The sequence below is a fragment of the Lathamus discolor genome, chromosome W (assembly GCF_037157495.1).
Source record: "Lathamus discolor isolate bLatDis1 chromosome W, bLatDis1.hap1, whole genome shotgun sequence".
Lineage (NCBI taxonomy): Eukaryota > Metazoa > Chordata > Aves > Psittaciformes > Psittacidae > Lathamus > Lathamus discolor.
In genome coordinates this window covers 25,871,455-25,888,510 of record NC_088908.1, presented here as the reverse complement: position 1 = coordinate 25,888,510, position 17,056 = coordinate 25,871,455, and the positions used below count along the sequence as shown (strand labels likewise).

The 17,056-nt window shown below is 41.7% G+C and overlaps 1 protein-coding gene across 5 annotated transcripts in view; it reads left to right on the top strand.

Moving 5' to 3' along the window:
- The window catches only part of LOC136004255 (vacuolar protein sorting-associated protein 35-like), a 45,561-nt gene that overhangs the window by 4,273 nt on the left and 24,232 nt on the right, over positions 1–17,056 (top strand). For 3 of the 5 annotated variants that reach the window (XM_065660594.1, XM_065660595.1, XM_065660597.1), the window contains 4 exons: positions 13,859–13,933; positions 14,307–14,403; positions 15,180–15,303; positions 16,733–16,915. In XM_065660594.1, coding sequence (XP_065516666.1) covers positions 13,859–13,933; positions 14,307–14,403; positions 15,180–15,303; positions 16,733–16,915 — 479 coding nt within the window. Of the gene's footprint in view, positions 1–10,672; positions 10,745–13,858; positions 13,934–14,306; positions 14,404–15,179; positions 15,304–16,732; positions 16,916–17,056 lie in introns of those variants that run through there. The other 2 variants (XM_065660596.1, XM_065660598.1) reach the window with 2 other exon arrangements.

Sequence of the window (17,056 nt, the reverse complement as noted above, 5' to 3'; positions counted from 1 at the left end):
AAGTAAGGCAAGTGATACACGTGCACTCTGCCAACCGTTTCTTGGGGCTGTAGCAAATAAGTGTTTCAATAAATGCTTTAACTTGGTGTTGCTCTCAAAAGGCTGCCTTCTCACAGTCCTGCTTGCAATGTTTTATGTGCTTGTAGGGTGAATGGTAAATGGTGAAACAGCTGTGGTAGTCTTTCAGCTTATTTGATGCTTTACACCCTAAACAGCTCTCCCAGCACTACTCGGCTCTGTGGACAACTGGGGATGGCAGAGCAGGACTGATGGAATTGCAAGCTTAATGCCCATTAGGAGAAGGGGGCATGGGAAGTTGTGGTTAGTGTCAACGTTACTGCACTGTATCTGGCTGTGCTTTAACACAGATCTGATGAGGTTATAGCATATGACAGTCAGCTCAGTAGTGATGTATCTTCTCGAAAGCACTAATGTGGGTTCAGGGGATTGTAGAGTGTGGCATGTTCTGGCAAAGATATAATTCAGCAAGTCTGTTACATGATGGTTTGATATTTGTTGCACACTTGTCCCAGCACTGTCAACTTCAGTTCCTTGAAATTCCAATCTGTTGTGGAATAAATAAAGCTTAGCAATGGCAGCAAAGTTCTGCTGGCAGAATATTCTTGCTTCACAGCTGTAGGTTTTCCAAGAATTTGCCAACCGATACCCAGCCCGACCCAAGCAGTGATCTAGTCCTTCTGGGTAACAGCCCCCAGTTTATATACTGGGCATGTCATTCTGTTTATTCAATACCCCTTTGGCTGGTTTACGTCAGGTGTCCTGTCTCTGCTTCCTCGGGGCTTACCCTAATCCCTGGTAGAGCATGAGACCCAGTGAGTCCTTGGTCGGAGTAAACATTACTTAGCAACAACTAAAATCATCAGTGTTACCAGCATTGTTCCCGGGCTGCATGTTAAAAACAAAGCACTGCACCACCTACTAAGAAGGAGAAAAATGACTGCTACTGCTGAACCCAGGACAGTATCTACCTCTTATTCCATACCATTCATGTCATGCTCAGGTCCCATATTTTAAAAGGTAACATAGCTTTTTTTTTTTGTCTCATACATATTGTTTCGGAGAAAACTCCAGGAAAAAACTTGCCAACAAAGTTTTCAAGACGACAAGCAGGTATTCTTTATTGCGGCACAGGAAGACACGGGGGATAGCTCCCCCTAACGCATGTCTCTGTGTTGCTACACAAGCCATTCTTACGTAGTCTCTGGGCATACTTAAATAACATAATTTTCCAGAAAGTTCCCCGCATGCGTACAAAATTGTGGTGGTGGTCTCTGAGGGTCGTTTACTTCTTCCAACAATCTTCATCGCTTCTGGCAGCCTTTGAAGCACGCGCAGTAGATGCTCATACCAGTTTAATTGGTTCATTAGCACCAGAGACATAATAATCCTTCTGTCCTCCTACTTTTCAGTTAGTTTAACTATAGCCCATCCTGGACACCTGCCATTCCCAGATACTCCTTATCCCTGTGTCCTGTTCTTCTAGACAGTTTTTCTTAAAACTATGTCAACTACAACGATTTATCTGGTACAAGAATTTTTAGTATGTTCTCTAGCTGTACTCTATTTTTTTTCTATGTATCATGCAGCTCAGTAATTTTCCATTGCTACTGTTACAAAGCCATCAAACTTAACATTACTTAAAACTAATTCTAAAGGTTTATATATTCCATTTTCCGATTTTGTGCCCCACTTGTCTCAAATCCCCCCTTTTTCTGTCCTTTTGCAAATTCTTTTGCAACGTTTCATATATTACCATTACCATCAAAAGTCTTTTTGAAATAATTTCCCGTTTCTACTTGGTGCTTCATTTCATTCCTTTTCCAGTCTTCATAATTTATCATAGATCATTTACGACACCAGAGGGAACATTGTATCATACCACAAGTAATCAATATTAAAATAATCAACACCAATATTCCTGCAACCAGTTGCCTCAACCAGGAGAGATCAGGTAATCATGAAGTTAACTTTTTCCATATTTCTTCAAACCCCCAGGAGGTGTCATCCATGGCCATTTCATGAAATACCTTAGTTTGTTTCCAAATTTCCTCCAGATCTGTTTCAGTTCTGCCACTTTGGTCTATATAGGAACAACAACTTTCATTGATTATGGAACAAACCCCTCCTTGTGATGCCAATAACATGTCTAGAGCCATTCGGTTTTGTAATACCACCTTAGATAGGCTGGTTATCTCTTGTTGTTCTGCCTGGATTATATCAATGTTTTTACTTTCCATTTCCTCTATGGTTGCTGAGATATTTACAATTGCCTTCTCTAATTCACTTATTCCCAAAGATGGAATTAGCCCTCTTACAAAACTATGAAATGCAGTGTGCCGTCCAACAATAGGGTTAAACCCTCGCTTAATCCGTTTAGCAAAGCTTCTAATTGAGGTCCCGGAAGGATACCTGTCGATAATAGTGAAATTGGGTATTACAGCACCTAAGCTGCATGTCCCCTTCCAGTTGGGTGATAGAGTTTTAAAAGCGTTTTCTTCACATAACCAGTACCATCCTTTCCCTTTAGGAATGGGCCGCTACCGAACTACGATACCATCTATATTAATAGTATGATTGCAGTTTGAATGGTGACCTACATCTGTGGCATTTAAACAAACATGATTTCCTACCCTGGTTCCTGGTGTAATACATGTTTGTGCACAGGTGTAATATTTATTACCTGGATTAGGTAACTGTTCCAAATTTTAACCTTTCCTTCGAATACAGATTGCTAGTGTTCACCCACAAATTTGTCCATGAGACAGTGTTAGGAATTGGAACTCCAATTAGTGGGAGATCCAGGCTTTCTCCTGATTTAGGCAACTGTGCACACACCCAACAGTCACTACGATTAAAAACCTTAGTGACATTCTGCACTAATTTCAGGTATAAGTTCTGGTCCCAAGCTGGTACAACAGTTATCATATGAGTCCAAATTATGACCAACGCAATTTCATACGCAGGGGTCCTGAAGGTTTGGTCTGCCCTGTCTTCTCTGGCTCTGGTGCTTTCTTTACTCTTGAATAATGTATCCAAGCAGGTTGTTCCTTTATCTTCACTGCTGTAAAGGTGGTCAGTAATCTCTGGTACGGTCCGCTCCACTTCTCCTGTAGAGGATCTCCTGAAAAATTCTTAACATAAACCCAGTCTCCAGATCGGAAAGGGTGAATCGGATAATCCAAGCGTCTTGCTCTTGTCCCTACTATTCTCTTATTTATCTCTTCCAATTGTTTTCCCAGATTGATCAAAAACTGTTGGAGATAGCCTTCCCCCACTTCCTGAAGACTTTCTCCTTTAAACTGGGACTGATATGGTCTTCCATACAAAATCTCAAATGGGCTAACCTCTTCTTTCGACCGAGGTTTAGTTTGAATTCTTAATAGAGCCAGTGGTAACGCTTGGTACCAATATAAATTTGTTTCCTGACATATTTTACTAATCTGTTGTTTAATCAGATGGTTCATCTTTTCTACTTGCCCACTGGCCTGAGGCCTGTATGGAACATGTAGTTGCCAATCAATTTCTAATTTTTTGCTAATTTCTTGTAACAATTTTGCACTAAAGTGTGAACCCCGGTCAGAAGAAATTGCCGCTGGTACTCCAAAACGAGGTATTATTTCATTTAATAATGTTTTAATCGCCTGTCTTGCATTATTTTTCCTACAAGGGAATGCTTCTGGCCAGCCTGAAAAAGTATCCGTTAACACCAACAAATATCAATAACCCCCTTTTCTTGGTAATTCAGAAAAATCTATTTGCCACTGCTGTCCCAGATAGCTTCCTCTCCCAATTGTCCCAATTTGATTTCTATTTTCAGTTTTAGGATTATTAGCTGACATTGTTTTGTCACTAATTGAACTACAGTATATAGATTCCTTCCTACAACTTGTTTGTCTAAATATTTATACAAAGAGTTGCTACCCCAATGAGTTTTATTATGTTCTTCCTGAACTAATTTCCAGTGTTGGTTATAGGGGATTACAATTCGCCCATCAGGTATTTGAGCCCCACCTTCTTTATTTTCCTGTCCTTTTAGATCTTGAATCAACTTTCTATCCTCTTTTGAATACCTAGGTTTAGATTTTTCAATTGTTAGTTTGCCATCAGGGATTAAGGACATAATTTGAGATTGTTCAGCTGCTCGTTTGGCTTCAAAATCAGCTATATTATTTCCAGTTTCCTGATCAGAGTCACCTTGCTGATGCCCTTCTACAGTACATAATAGCTACTTTCTCAGGTAGCTGAACAGCTTCCAGTAATTGTAGAATTTCTGTAGCATGTTTAATCTTTTTCCCTTGTGTGTTCAAAAGTCCTCGCTCTTTCCAGATAGCTCCATGTGTATGGATGGCACCAAATGCAATTTTAAAATCAGTCCAAATATTTATCCTTTTATCTTTAGCCAGTTCCGGGGCTCTCGTTAATGCTATTATTTCTGCCTTCTAGGCAGAGGTGTTCAAGGGTTAAAGGTTTAGCTTCCGTTACCTGTGATGTGGTGGTTACAGCATATCCTGCCTTTCGTTCACCATTTTTCATGAAGCTACTACCATCAGTAAACCAAGAATCAGCGTCTTCCAGAGGTTTTTCTTTCAAGTCTGGTTGGCTCGAATATACAGTCTCCATGGTGGCCAAACAGTCTTACGTTGGTGGTTTTGTCGGTCGTTCCTGCAAAAGGATGCTGGATTCCGAACGTTAGTGACCACAATTTCTATATCATCCTGTTCCACAAGGGTGGCCTGGTATTTTAAAAACAGCGAAGGAGATAAGCGGTGGGCTCCTTTCTGCTCCAGGACTGCTGATACCACATGGACACTGGCACAGTAATCTTTTGTCCCAAGGTGAATTTGCGAGCCTCTTCAATATTCATGACAACTGCTGCCTCAGCCTTTAGGCACCCGGGCCATCCTTAGCTCGCTTCATCCAGTTGTTTTGAAAAATACGCCACTGCCCTTCTGTATGGTCCTATTTTCTGAGCAAGGACCCCCAAAGCTATTCCTTGTTCTTCGTAGGACTATAGCCAAAAGGATTTAGTCACATCCGGAAGTCACAGGGCTGCAGCTCTCATTAGCTCTGTTTTTAAATTTCTAAAAGCCCACTCTGCTGTATCAGTCCTTTCTAAAGAGGGAGGGGTTCCTTTCAACAGTTCATATAGTGGTCTTACCAGAACACCATAATCATGGATCCATAGTCTGCACCATCCAGTTATTCTGAGGAATGTCCGGATCTCCTTGATGGTCGACGGTCATGGAGTCTGACAAATGGCTTCCTTTCTAGCAGCTCCAAGTTCTCTCTGTCCTCCTGCTATTTCATATCCTAGGTAGGAAACTCAGGTTTGGGTTAGTTGGACCTTTTGTTTGGATAGCCAGTAACCATTCAGTCCCAGAAAATTTAATAATTCTACCGCCCACTGGATACATTTTTTCCTTTGTTTTTGTAGCAATTAATAGGTCATCCACATATTGTAACGGAGTCCCCGTCTGAGTAGGTGTCTTCCATGATCCTAGTTCTCATGCTAGCTGATTTCCATGAATTGCTGGACTTTTTTTAAACCCTTTAGGTAATACTGTCAATGTTAATTGAGTTTCCCTTCCTGTGTCAGGATTTTCCCATTCAAAAGCAAATAAATTTTGGCTTTCTTTGGCCAATGGCAAGCAAAAGAAAGCGTCCTTTAATTCCGGGATGGCAAACCATTTCTGATTTAATTTTATTTTGGTCAATAAAGTATATGGATTAGCCACCACAGGGTGAATGTCTTCTACTATTTTATTTATTGCCCTTAAATCTTGAACTAGGCTATAGCTTTTCCCATCTGCTTTCTTTACTGATAAAATGGCGGTGTTATATTCTGATTCACATTCCACTAATAAACCATATCTTAAAAATTTATTAATTATTCCTTTAATTCCCCTTCTATCTTGTATTCTTAAAGGATACTGTTTTATTCAAACTGGGCTGGCCCCCCTTTTTATTTCTATTTTAATAGGCAAAGCATTCTTTGCCTTGCCTGGAATTTCCGATGCCCAAACTCCTGGATGAACCTGATTGAGGATTTCTTCTACTTCAGGTGAATTGGACTTCTCGATTTCCTGTTGAATTAACGACGCACTCATAGCTTCAATTAATTGGTCCTCTTTTACTTTTAGTTCTATTTCACCTCTTTTGAAAGTTATGATCACCTCCAAATGTTCTAATAAATCTCTTTCCAATAATGATTTGGGTGAATTTGTCATATATAGAAATTTATGTACCCCAGTTTTGGCTTTCTTTGGCCAATGGCAAGAAAAAGAAAGCGTCCTTTAATTCCGGGATGACAAACCATTTCTGATTATTATTCAATTTAGTCAATAAGTCATACGAATTAGCTACTACTGGATGAATATCCTCTGCAATTTTGTTGATTGCTCTGAGATCGTGAACTAATCTTCAACTTTTCCCCATCATATTTTTTACTGTCCAGATAGGAGTATTAGATTCCAATTCACATTCAATTAATAATCTATATTAAATTATCAATGCTGTTTTGATTCCCTTTGATTTTTCTAATTTTAAGGGATATTGTTTTATTCTATTTGGGAAGCCCCCCCTGTTTTTTGTTTCCATTTTAAGAGGCAAAACATTTTTCGCCTTTCCTGGAACTTCAGATGCCCATACTCCCAGATATACCTGATTAAGGTTTTCTTCTGTTTCAGGGATGTCCTCCTGTTTGCCTCTCTTTTTTTTTTTTTCTTTTTTTTTTCTTTTTTTTTTTTCTTTCTTTTGCTTGGTGGCCAGTAGCTCCCACATCTGTAACTAATTCTTTTCTCTCTGATTTAATACCAAATAAGTTGCTCCTGTATCCACTAAAATTCCACTTTATTTCCTCTAGTCCCTGGTTTTAATTTAACCAGTGGATTTGCTAGGGTAGATTCCCCAGGTCCCTGTCAGTCTAGTTCCAATTCAGTCACCAGAGTCACCCCATGGCACTGCTCCCCCCCAGGGCAGTCTCACTTCCAACGCCCAAACTCCCCATAGCATGCACACCAGTCCGGTTCCACAGAAGAAGAGCCCACTCCCCACCTCTGCCTGACATCCCTCCTCCCACCTTCAAACACAAGAGCTGCTCGAGCTCCCCTCCTTTTCCCCTTGGTTTTCCCTTTTTTTTTTTTCTCACAGCTGCTCAACCCTGCTCTGAAGGGGTTACAGATGCCTTCCTTGCTACAGCACTTCTGGTTTAACCCTTTCTTAACTCTGAATGTGAATGTGCCAGAACAGTGACAGCAGTCTCTTCCTCTTTATCTGATAGGACAGATGCAGAGGGTGCTCCTCTCAGAGGTACCTGTGATACATAATTTTCCAGCCTATCTTCCTGATTATTGTTTTTAATTTAAACATCTTTCCCCAGTATCACAGGCTGAACAGCATCTCTCCAGCTTAACTTTCAGTTTTTCCCTGTCCTTTTCCAAAGCCAAAATTAAGGGATCTGGCGGATCTATATTAATTCTGCATTCAGTCTGTCACTCCACGTGGTTTTTTAAAGTGAAAAGCACATCTGCATACATGACTTCATCCCATTCTCCTTGCCCCCTCAAAACAACTTTAATTGTAACAATGTATTATAGTTCAGAGTTCCATTCTTAGGCCATTTTCCCTGATTTTCCAAAATATACAAATGCCACCATCGGTTACAGTATTTAACCAATGTTTTCTTATTTACCGAGCCCCCAGGAGACCCTCCAAGTTCCTTCCAGTGTGCCAAAATGCACCCTAAAGGACTCCTTTTCAAGATCTCTTCACTCTGATGATTTTCCATTATCAATCTCACATTCACACACACGGGATCCCACAGACACACTCCACGCAGTTACAACACTTGAGACGGAGACTAAAATTCAGTCAAACAAACAACAGTTAATAACACAGTTATAGCATCCTGTCACCAATACCAAAATCACAAGACCAAAATCATTACTGTACCAAGCCACAAAATAAGACAAATACCAGTAGAATCAAAGGCAATACTTCCTAACCACTATGGCTTAGACCATATTGTAACATTAATAGGGGGGTTTCCTTGAACCCTTTATATTTTACCAGCCTGTCAGTGTCCCAAGAAGGATGAGACCCTTGTGTCTGACCAGCCTGTCTGAGTCCCACTGTGGGAACCGTACTAGACGGCCCATTGTTTTGGAGGGTGATTTGACTAACCTATTCAGGGACCCATGCTGACAGTATCATGAATCAAATCCCTTATGGGCTGTTGATAGCACACTGGACCCAAAACAATTTCCACAAGACACCCTCTGTGTCTTGTATGATCCAAACCACAAGATGCCCCCTGCTTAGTTACAAGTCTGTCACTGATATCAAAATCAGAAGACCAAAGTCCTTAATGTAACAAGCCACAAAATAAATCAAATACCAACGAGATCCAAAACCATTTCTACAAGACACCCCCTGCGTCTTGTAGGACCCAAACCACAAGATGCCCCCTGCTTCTTGTGGGTGTATACCAAATGGATGCTAGCAGCTGTGTATGCGTCTTTATCTACAAGATTTCCTATCTTGATTTACAGAAGGCTTCCAAACGTTGTGTCCGCTTACCAAACCAATCCAATTACCAATTTAGTCTTTATGCAAGATGCCCCCTGCACCTTACAGACCTTACAAAAGAAAAGAATACCTTTTATGAAGATGGTCCTTGTCTGCTCCTGCAGTGATCTGAATGATTTGAGGGGTCCCTCCTGGAAAAATTCCCAAGGGCCCTAGGGAGCCCTGTCCTCAGTGGGTCCTGCAGCTGAGCAGACAGGGTCCCATCTAGGGTGCCAGATTCATTCAGAGAAATCTCCAGGAAGAAACTTGCCAACAAAGTTTTCAAGCTGACGAGCAGGTGTTCTTTATTGCGGCGCTGGGAGACAGGGGGGATAGCTCCTCCTTACGTGTGTCTTTGTGTTGCTACACAAACCATCCTTCTATAGTCCCTAGGCATACATACATTACGTCATTTTCCAGAAAGTTCCCTGCGTGCTTACAGAATTGTGGTGGTGGTCTCTGAGGGTCGTTTACTTTTTCCAAAAATCCTCATTGCTTCTGGCAGCCTTTGGAGCATGCACAGTAGATGCTCATACCAGCTTAATTGGTTCGTTAGCGCCAGAGACTCCTGTCCTCCTACTTATCAGTTTAACTGTAGCCCATCCTGGGCACCTGCCATTCCCAGATATTCCTTATCCCTGTGTCCTGTTCTTCTAGACTGTTTTTCTTAAAACTATGTCAACTATAACAATTTATCTTGTACAAGAATTCTCAGTGTGTTCTTTGGCTGCACTTTTTTTTTCTCTGTGTCATGTACCTCAGTAATTTTCCATTGCTACTGTTACAAAGCCATCAAACTTAACATTACTTAAAACTAATTCATAAGGTTTTAAAGTCCATTTTAAAGAGGGAGGGTTTCCTTTTGACAGTTCATATAGTGGTCTTACCAGAACACCATAATCATGGATCCGAAGTCTGCACCATCCAGTCATTCCCAGCAATGTCCGGATCTCCTTGATGGTCGACCGTCATGGAGTCTGACAAATGGCTTCTTTTCTAGCAGCTCCAAGTTCTCTCTGTCCTCCTGCTGTTTCATATCCTAGGTAGGAAACTCAGGTTTGGATTAGTTGGGCCATTTGTTTGGATACCTGATGACCATTCAGTCCCAGAAAATTTAATAATTCCACTGTCCACTGGATACATTCTTCCTTTGTTTCTGTAGCAGTTAATAAGTCATCCACATATTGTAAGAGTCCCCGTCTGAGTAGGTGGCTTCCATGATTCTAGTTCTCGTGCTAGCTGATTTCCATGAATTGCTGGACTGTTTTTAAACCCTTTAGGTAATACTGTCCAAGTTAATTGAGTTTCCCTTCCTGTGTCAGGATTTTCCCATTCAAAAGCAAAAAAAAAATTTTTTTTTTGTTGGTGTGATGATCCGAGGGAAGCAGGGTCAGTCGATGGTGATCTGAGGACAGTTCTGCTGCTGCCGCCTTTCCCATGATTTTATTATCTCCTGATGATCATGATGGCACGTATCTTCTTTTCAAAGCAAAGAGTGACAGGCATCAAGGTGATAGGTGATAAAAGTGTTATATAGCAGGCAACAGCAGATAATCGAGTTCATTGGCTGTTTTCCCCTAAAATCAAATCCCCTTGAGGTATACATTGGACTTCCCCAACTTTCTGCATTACCCACCAATTATAACTGGGTCCCTAAGCAAAAGCAATCCCACAAGTGGGTTTGCCTTTACCTGAAGCAGGAATAACCCAGACTTTCTTCCCCAGCAATTTCTTTTTATGTACCACAGGAACTTTATACCCTTCTACAGTACATAAAAGTTCTGATTGGGCTAGGCCAGTCCTGTTGGCAGATCCCCTAGTGTTGACCAACCAGGTGGCTTTTACTGAATGTGGACCCCAATATTTGAAAGTCCCATCACCCATTGCTCTCAGTGTAGTTTTTAACTGCCCAATGTACCATTCGTTTTTCCCAGAGGCTGGTGCATGATAGGAGATGTGGTATACCCACTCAATGTCATGCACTTTGGCTCAAGTGTCTATAAGGCTATTCCATAAATTAGTCCCATTGTCTAACTCAGTTATTCCTGGGGTGCTGTATCGCCACAAGTCTTGTTTTTCAGGGCCCAGGATAGTGTTCTGGACAGTGGCGTGGGGCACAGCATATGTTTCCAGCCATCCAGTGGTTGCTTCCACCATGGTAAGCCCATAGCACTTGCCTTGGCAGGTTGGTGGGAGTGTGATATAATCAATCTGCCAGGCCTCCCCATATTTGTACTTCAGCCATTGCCCTCCATACCAGAGAGGCTTTAACTGCTTGGCTTGCTTATTTGAAACACGTTCAGCATTTGTTAATAACCTGGGTGATAGGGTCCGTTGCTAAAGGGCACCCATTGATCACGAGTCCATCTGTATGTTGCATCTCTGCCCTGATGACCTGAAGTGTCATGGGCCCACGGGGCTAAAAGTAAATGACACTTATGTAGCCAATCTAAATCCGTCTGAGCCACTTCAATCTTAGCAGCTCGATCCACCTGTTGGTGGTTCTGGTGTTCCTCAGTGGCCCAACTCTTGGGTACATGAGCCTCTACATGGCATACCTTCACCACCAGGTTCTGCACCCGAGCAGCGATATCTTGCCAGAGTGCAGTGGCCCAGATGGGTTTACCTCTGTGTTGCCAGTTGTTCTGCTTCCATTGCTGCAACCACCTCCACAGGGCATTTGCCACCATCCATGAGTCAGTATAAAGTACTGGCCACTTTTCTCATTCAGCAATGTCCAAGACCAGCTGGATGGCTTTCACCTCGGCAAAGTGACTCGATTCGCCCTCTCCTCCAGCAGTTTCTGCAACTTGTCATAGGGGACTCCCTACAGCTGCCTTCCATCTCCGATGCTTTCCCACAATACGGCAGGACCCATCAGTAAACAAGGCATATTGCTTTTCACTTTCTGACGGTTTATTGTATGGTGGGGCCTCTTCAGCACGCATCACCTCCTCCTCTGGTGACATTCCAAAATCTTTGCTCTCTGGCCAGTCCATGATGACTTCTAGAATTCCTGGACAACTGGGATTTCCTATTCGAGCTCGTTGTGTAATTAGTGCAGCCCACTTACTCCATGTAGCATCAGTTGCATGATGTGTAGAGACCCTGCCTTTGAACATCCAGCCCAGCATGGGCAACCGGGGTGCCAAGGAGGAGCTGTGCTTCAGTGCCAATCACTTCTGAAGCAGCTTGAACTCCTTTGTAGGCTGCCAGCATCTCTTTTTCAGTGGGAGTATAGCAGGCCTTGGATCCTCTGTGTTCCCGATTCCGAAAGCTGAGGGGTGGACCTTGAGTCTCCCCTGGAGTTTTCTGCCAGAGGCTCCAGGTAGGACCATAATCCCCAGCTGTGGTGTAGAGTACATTTCTTACATTTTGCCTGTTCTGGACTGGTCCAAGGGCTACTGCATGAACTATCTCTTATTTAATTTTTCCAAAGGCTTGTTGTTGCTCAGGGTCCCATTTGAAATCATTCTTCCAGGTCATATGATAGAGAGGGCTTACAATCAAACTGTAGTTTGGGATGTGCGTTCTCCAGAACCCCACAACACCTAAGAAAGCTTGCATTTCTTTCTTATTAGTTGGTGGAGACATTGCTGTTATCTTGTTGATCACATCTGTGGGGATCTGGTGATGTCCATCTTGCCATTTTATTCCCAAAAATTGAATCTCCTGTGCAAGTCCCTTGACATTACTCCATTTTAAGGCACAACCTGCCTTCAGAAGGATTTGGATTATTTTCCTCCCTTTCTCAAAAACTTCTGCTTCTGCTATTGAATGGCCTGGGAAGTAGGTTCATCTAGCCATGGATGCTATTGTTGCCTTATGCTTAAATTGTTTCTTGAAACATCTGCACTTTGTTAATTACAGAGAGAGCTTTGTAAGAGGTGCAGTCACTCTAATTAGCATAGGTGGCTTTTTCCATTGACTAAATGGACTCATTAATTATTGGTGTGGTTTGAATATTGCTGAGGCACATTGAGTCCTAGAAGTGATGGTTAGAAGGAACCTTTATCTTCTATAACCCTCCTCCTTGAAGCAGGATCATCAATGTTTGATCAGATCAGCCTTGCTTTTATCTAGCTGGGTGATGGAAGACTTTCAAGGGCAGTTTTGCTGCCTATTTGGGTGCGATGGAGGCAAGAAGAGTGTTGCTTGGCATTGTCTGTTTCCTGTATGTGGAAAAGGGTACATGGGAAAACAAGGGGGAGATACTGTCTGTGAGTCTTTGGGGAGATTTCAATTGCAGAACAAGAACCTAATTAAATATGGGAGAAAACAGGGGTGTGCTAAAGCTGCAGTGCTCTATAACGAGGAAGTTTCTGATAAATTAAAACCTCTCTATTTTAATGAACACCTCAGTGCCAAAAAGACACTTATGGGGACTGCACACATGGGGTGTGTGGGAGGAGATGTTACTGAGGATACTGGTTTTAAGGTTAGGGTGATGTAGCTCATAGCCTGCTAGCTCATTACTGAGATTTAGTTAGAAAGATCATAGTCTCTGAATCATAAGGAAACGCAGTATGATCCTTGGAAAGGCAAAAGATGTTGAAGGCTTTTGAGGAAAGGTAAGAGGAAGAGGGTCACTGGGATAAGTAGTGGACATGAAGAGTTGTTGCTTCTTTTCAGTTTTCTATTGCTTTCTGTAAGTCACTTCTACCTTCCAGAAAGCACTAACTGTACGTTATCCTTTGCTTGTCTGAAACTTGTCCTTAATAGAGTTCTGTGGCTTAGACAGTAGGTAATTGAGAATTGTGAGTACAGGAAAGCATCTGTGCAGTCTAGGCTTTGCTTTGAAGCTCTGTGTAAGGAAGTAACAATGCTTCCTCTCAGCATAGTCATGTCTTTGCATTCTCTTGAAGCTTTTCTCTTGCCAGATGCTTGCACTGGGTTTTTGACCTCTAAATGTTAGAAGGGAGAAGTTGACCCTGTTGTGTCCTCTTGGCTTTGCACTCCAAGAACCAGTGGTGTTCACAGGCTACTCATAACCAATCTCCTCCCTGACCTGAGGTTTTTGCGGAGTCCTGGGAGCTTTCTCCCTTGCATATCACACAGCTGTTCAATAACTCTTGAGTGGTCATGCCGCAGCGTCACTTGCACTTCATTCTAAACTGAGTGAACCCAGTTTGAATGAAGTCATAAACAGCTTCATAGAAATTACTGAATTCTGGGGTTTTGTTTGTTTGTGGTGTGGTGGTTTTTTTGTGTTGCGTTTTTTTGTTTTTTTGATTGGTTTTCTTTCAAGCCAATAACACAGCAATCTTCTCAGGATGAACAGGAAAAACTTCTGGATGAAGCCATTCAGGCTGTGAAGGTGCAGTCTTTCCAGATGAAGAGATGCTTGGTAAGAATGTGACTTTAAAATGCAATGAGGCTTCTTATCTGCTAGGAGTAAACAAGTAAATCAATACTAATCTCCAGTGCTATGAGGAAAAGTAACCCAAGTATGTGTAGGTGGTAGATTAGAAGTTTGTCTTGTATCCTGTGATGCCAGGTGATTCTATGCAGCGTAAGTCTAAGTTATATGCAGCCTAATAAACTGTGGCTTTCAGTGAAGTGGTGGTGTTGGGCAAGAAGCAGGGAAAGAGGAATTCTAACAGTGGTCTGCTGGCAGTATGTATCCTCCATCTGCTTTTTTAAAAAGGCTAAAAGTGTAGCTTTCTAAAATACTGTAGTTGCCTAATATTTCTTATGGAATATTCTCCCTTCCTCTATAGGACAAAAACAAGCTCATGGATGCTCTGAAACATGCTTCCAACATGCTTGGTGAGCTGCGGACTTCTATGTTATCTCCAAAGAGCTATTATGAGCTCTGTATCCTTTGAAGAGGAAACAAATAGTTGAAATGCTGATTTTGAATTAAATGTTCATCTGCTTTTTTGGTACAATGGCATCTCTTCTGTCTTGTATTTACTAGCACTTTTCTCAGTATTTGGTTATCTGGATATATTGTAGGAGTATATACGCTTATTTGCTCACTGTGTAAGTTTATCTTTTCCCTTTGGTATAAAGCAGGTCTTTAATGTCTTTTATATCTTCTGGGAGGCTTCAGTAGTCTAGCTCTGTAAAAATAGCAGCTCTGTAAAACATCTCGCGGTATGCTACCCCAAAAATCTGTAAAACCAACTTTTTTTTTTTGCCTGTTGTTATTTTATTAGCTTCTAACCATAAGTCAATTCCTCAGTGTGTTTACTTGTGCATACTGTGGTATCTGAAGAAGGGGGAGCCTTTTCATGAGACTTAGGAATAGAATGTGAATATATTCAAATACTGCTTTTCCCAGGTGTGGGTGATGTTCTTCTGTAACACATAGTATACCTTTACTTTAGATACTCTGTTCAGTCACATTAATTTGCTTGCTCTTTTGACTTTTTTTTTTTTCCCCCCCTTTAATATGCTAAAGCTGACAATTGGAGGCTTGGGGTTAGTTGTGCGTGTTTATCCCAGTAGTGATTGTTGTTTCAGAAGTACTACTTACTTGGGCATGATTGTATTTGGTTACAGCATCTTTCCTCCTTGGTGTGAATGAGCAAGTTACTATGTAAACCTGCTATAAATATTTTAAATTAAAATCCTTAACTATGAGAAAGACATGGCAATTTCTGATGAGCTGCACTACTTGGAAGTCTACCTGACAGATGAATTTGCCAAAGGAAGGAAAGTGGCAGACCTTTATGAGCTAGTACAGTACGCTGGAAATATTATTCCAAGACTGTAAGTGCGTATATGTTACTGTGTGTGTTAAAAATAGTGAATAATGGTTGGACTTTGGGTTCAGAATAATGATTGACTCTGTTCTTGCTTGACAGCAAGATTTCAGTTTTCAATGGTGAACAGTATTTCTGCATATCTTAAGAGTTGATTGCTATGGAACTTCTGAGATTTAGGCCAAGAGTGCAGCTAGCTGCAGGGTCAGTTCTTCCTGCCAGTGTGTTGGTTTTGCACATGACCAAGATGGAGGCACTTTGATATTGGAAAAAAGTTGGCTTTTGGGTAAAGAGCTGGTCAGTGGAAGATTAGTATCACATTCTGATCAGTGAGATTGGTTGCACATTTATTAACATTTTCAGTTATCTGTTAATGAACTTGTAACTGAGGATCTAGGTCTTAGATCCTCACATAGAGCAGATGCTTCATAACTGTCTGTCTCTTGGAGGGTAAGAAGTGTGAGAAGGAAGCTGAAAATTTCTGTAACTTAATTTTAAAAAGCTTTGTGATTCTGAATGTGTGCTTTTGGTGATAGCATGCTGAAGATGATACTGGAAGGCTTATCTTTAAATATGTGACCATTAGGCTGGAGTAGATCTAGATATTCAGACTTAGGACTTGGATTTTGTTTGGTAATGCAGTTATTAATTCCTGACATTATGTTCATGCCATGAAGAGGCTTTGGAGACACAAGGCTGCATCCTCATGCGGTTTCTGGAGTTTGGCTAATGACTGCCACAACATCTTTACCCCTTTGCATAATAATTTGAGTTGTCTTCTTGGCTGTTTGATGTAGACTCTCATTATCCCTCATGAGCATTTCTGGTGCTTTCATGGAGGTTCTGTGCACATCCATGCAGGAGACAGAGGCACCAGAGGCTTAAGGCCTCTAAACAGAATATGTGAAAATTCTGAGTGTTATAAGTTTTTTCTCTTAAGCTGAAGGGGAGTCCAATACACTTGAGCATCAGTCCTTTGCATCTTGCATGTCCCTTCTACCTGTTGCTTAATACAGAGGTGCTGAAGGAATAAGTACAGGCCTGGGGGTTTCTGCAGAGCATAACACCTCTCCTGCTAGACTAAAGTGTGAAGGAGGCTTAACTGCTTCACCATAACAGATTACTTATCTACATGTGCTGGAGCTGTTTTCCAGTTTAGTGGAGTGCTGAAAGTATAGACAAGCTGATCTGAGAGCATTCAGAACTATGTGTAAAGCATTGTGATGAGGCCAGGTAGCTGTTCAGACTTGCTGTGCTCTCTGGCAGAGGATAGCAGGAGTTGAAAGCTAATTTAATATCCAAAATTATGGGACCTAGGTGATACTGTATTGCTTTCTGTGCTTTGGTAATACTGCCAGGATGGAAGAAAGGAACTGTTACCTTTAAGTGTTTTGTTGTTGTTTACAATTTATTGTTTGATCCTGTGCCTTTTGCAGGTATCTCCTGATAACAGTAGGTGTGGTCTATGTCAAGTCATTTCCACAGTCCAGGAAAGATATTTTGAAAGACCTGGTGGAGATGTGCCGCGGAGTACAGCATCCTCTTAGAGGCCTCTTTCTTAGGAACTATCTCTTGCAGTGTACCAGGAATATCTTACCAGATGAAGGCGAGCAAGCAGAGTAAGATCATAGAATCTCAGCCTGGTTTGGGTGGGAAGGGATCTTAAAGCTCATCCAGTTCCACCCCTGTGCCATGGGCAGGGACATCTTCCAGTAGACCAGGTTGCTCCAAGCCCTGTCCAAGCTGGCATTGAACACTGC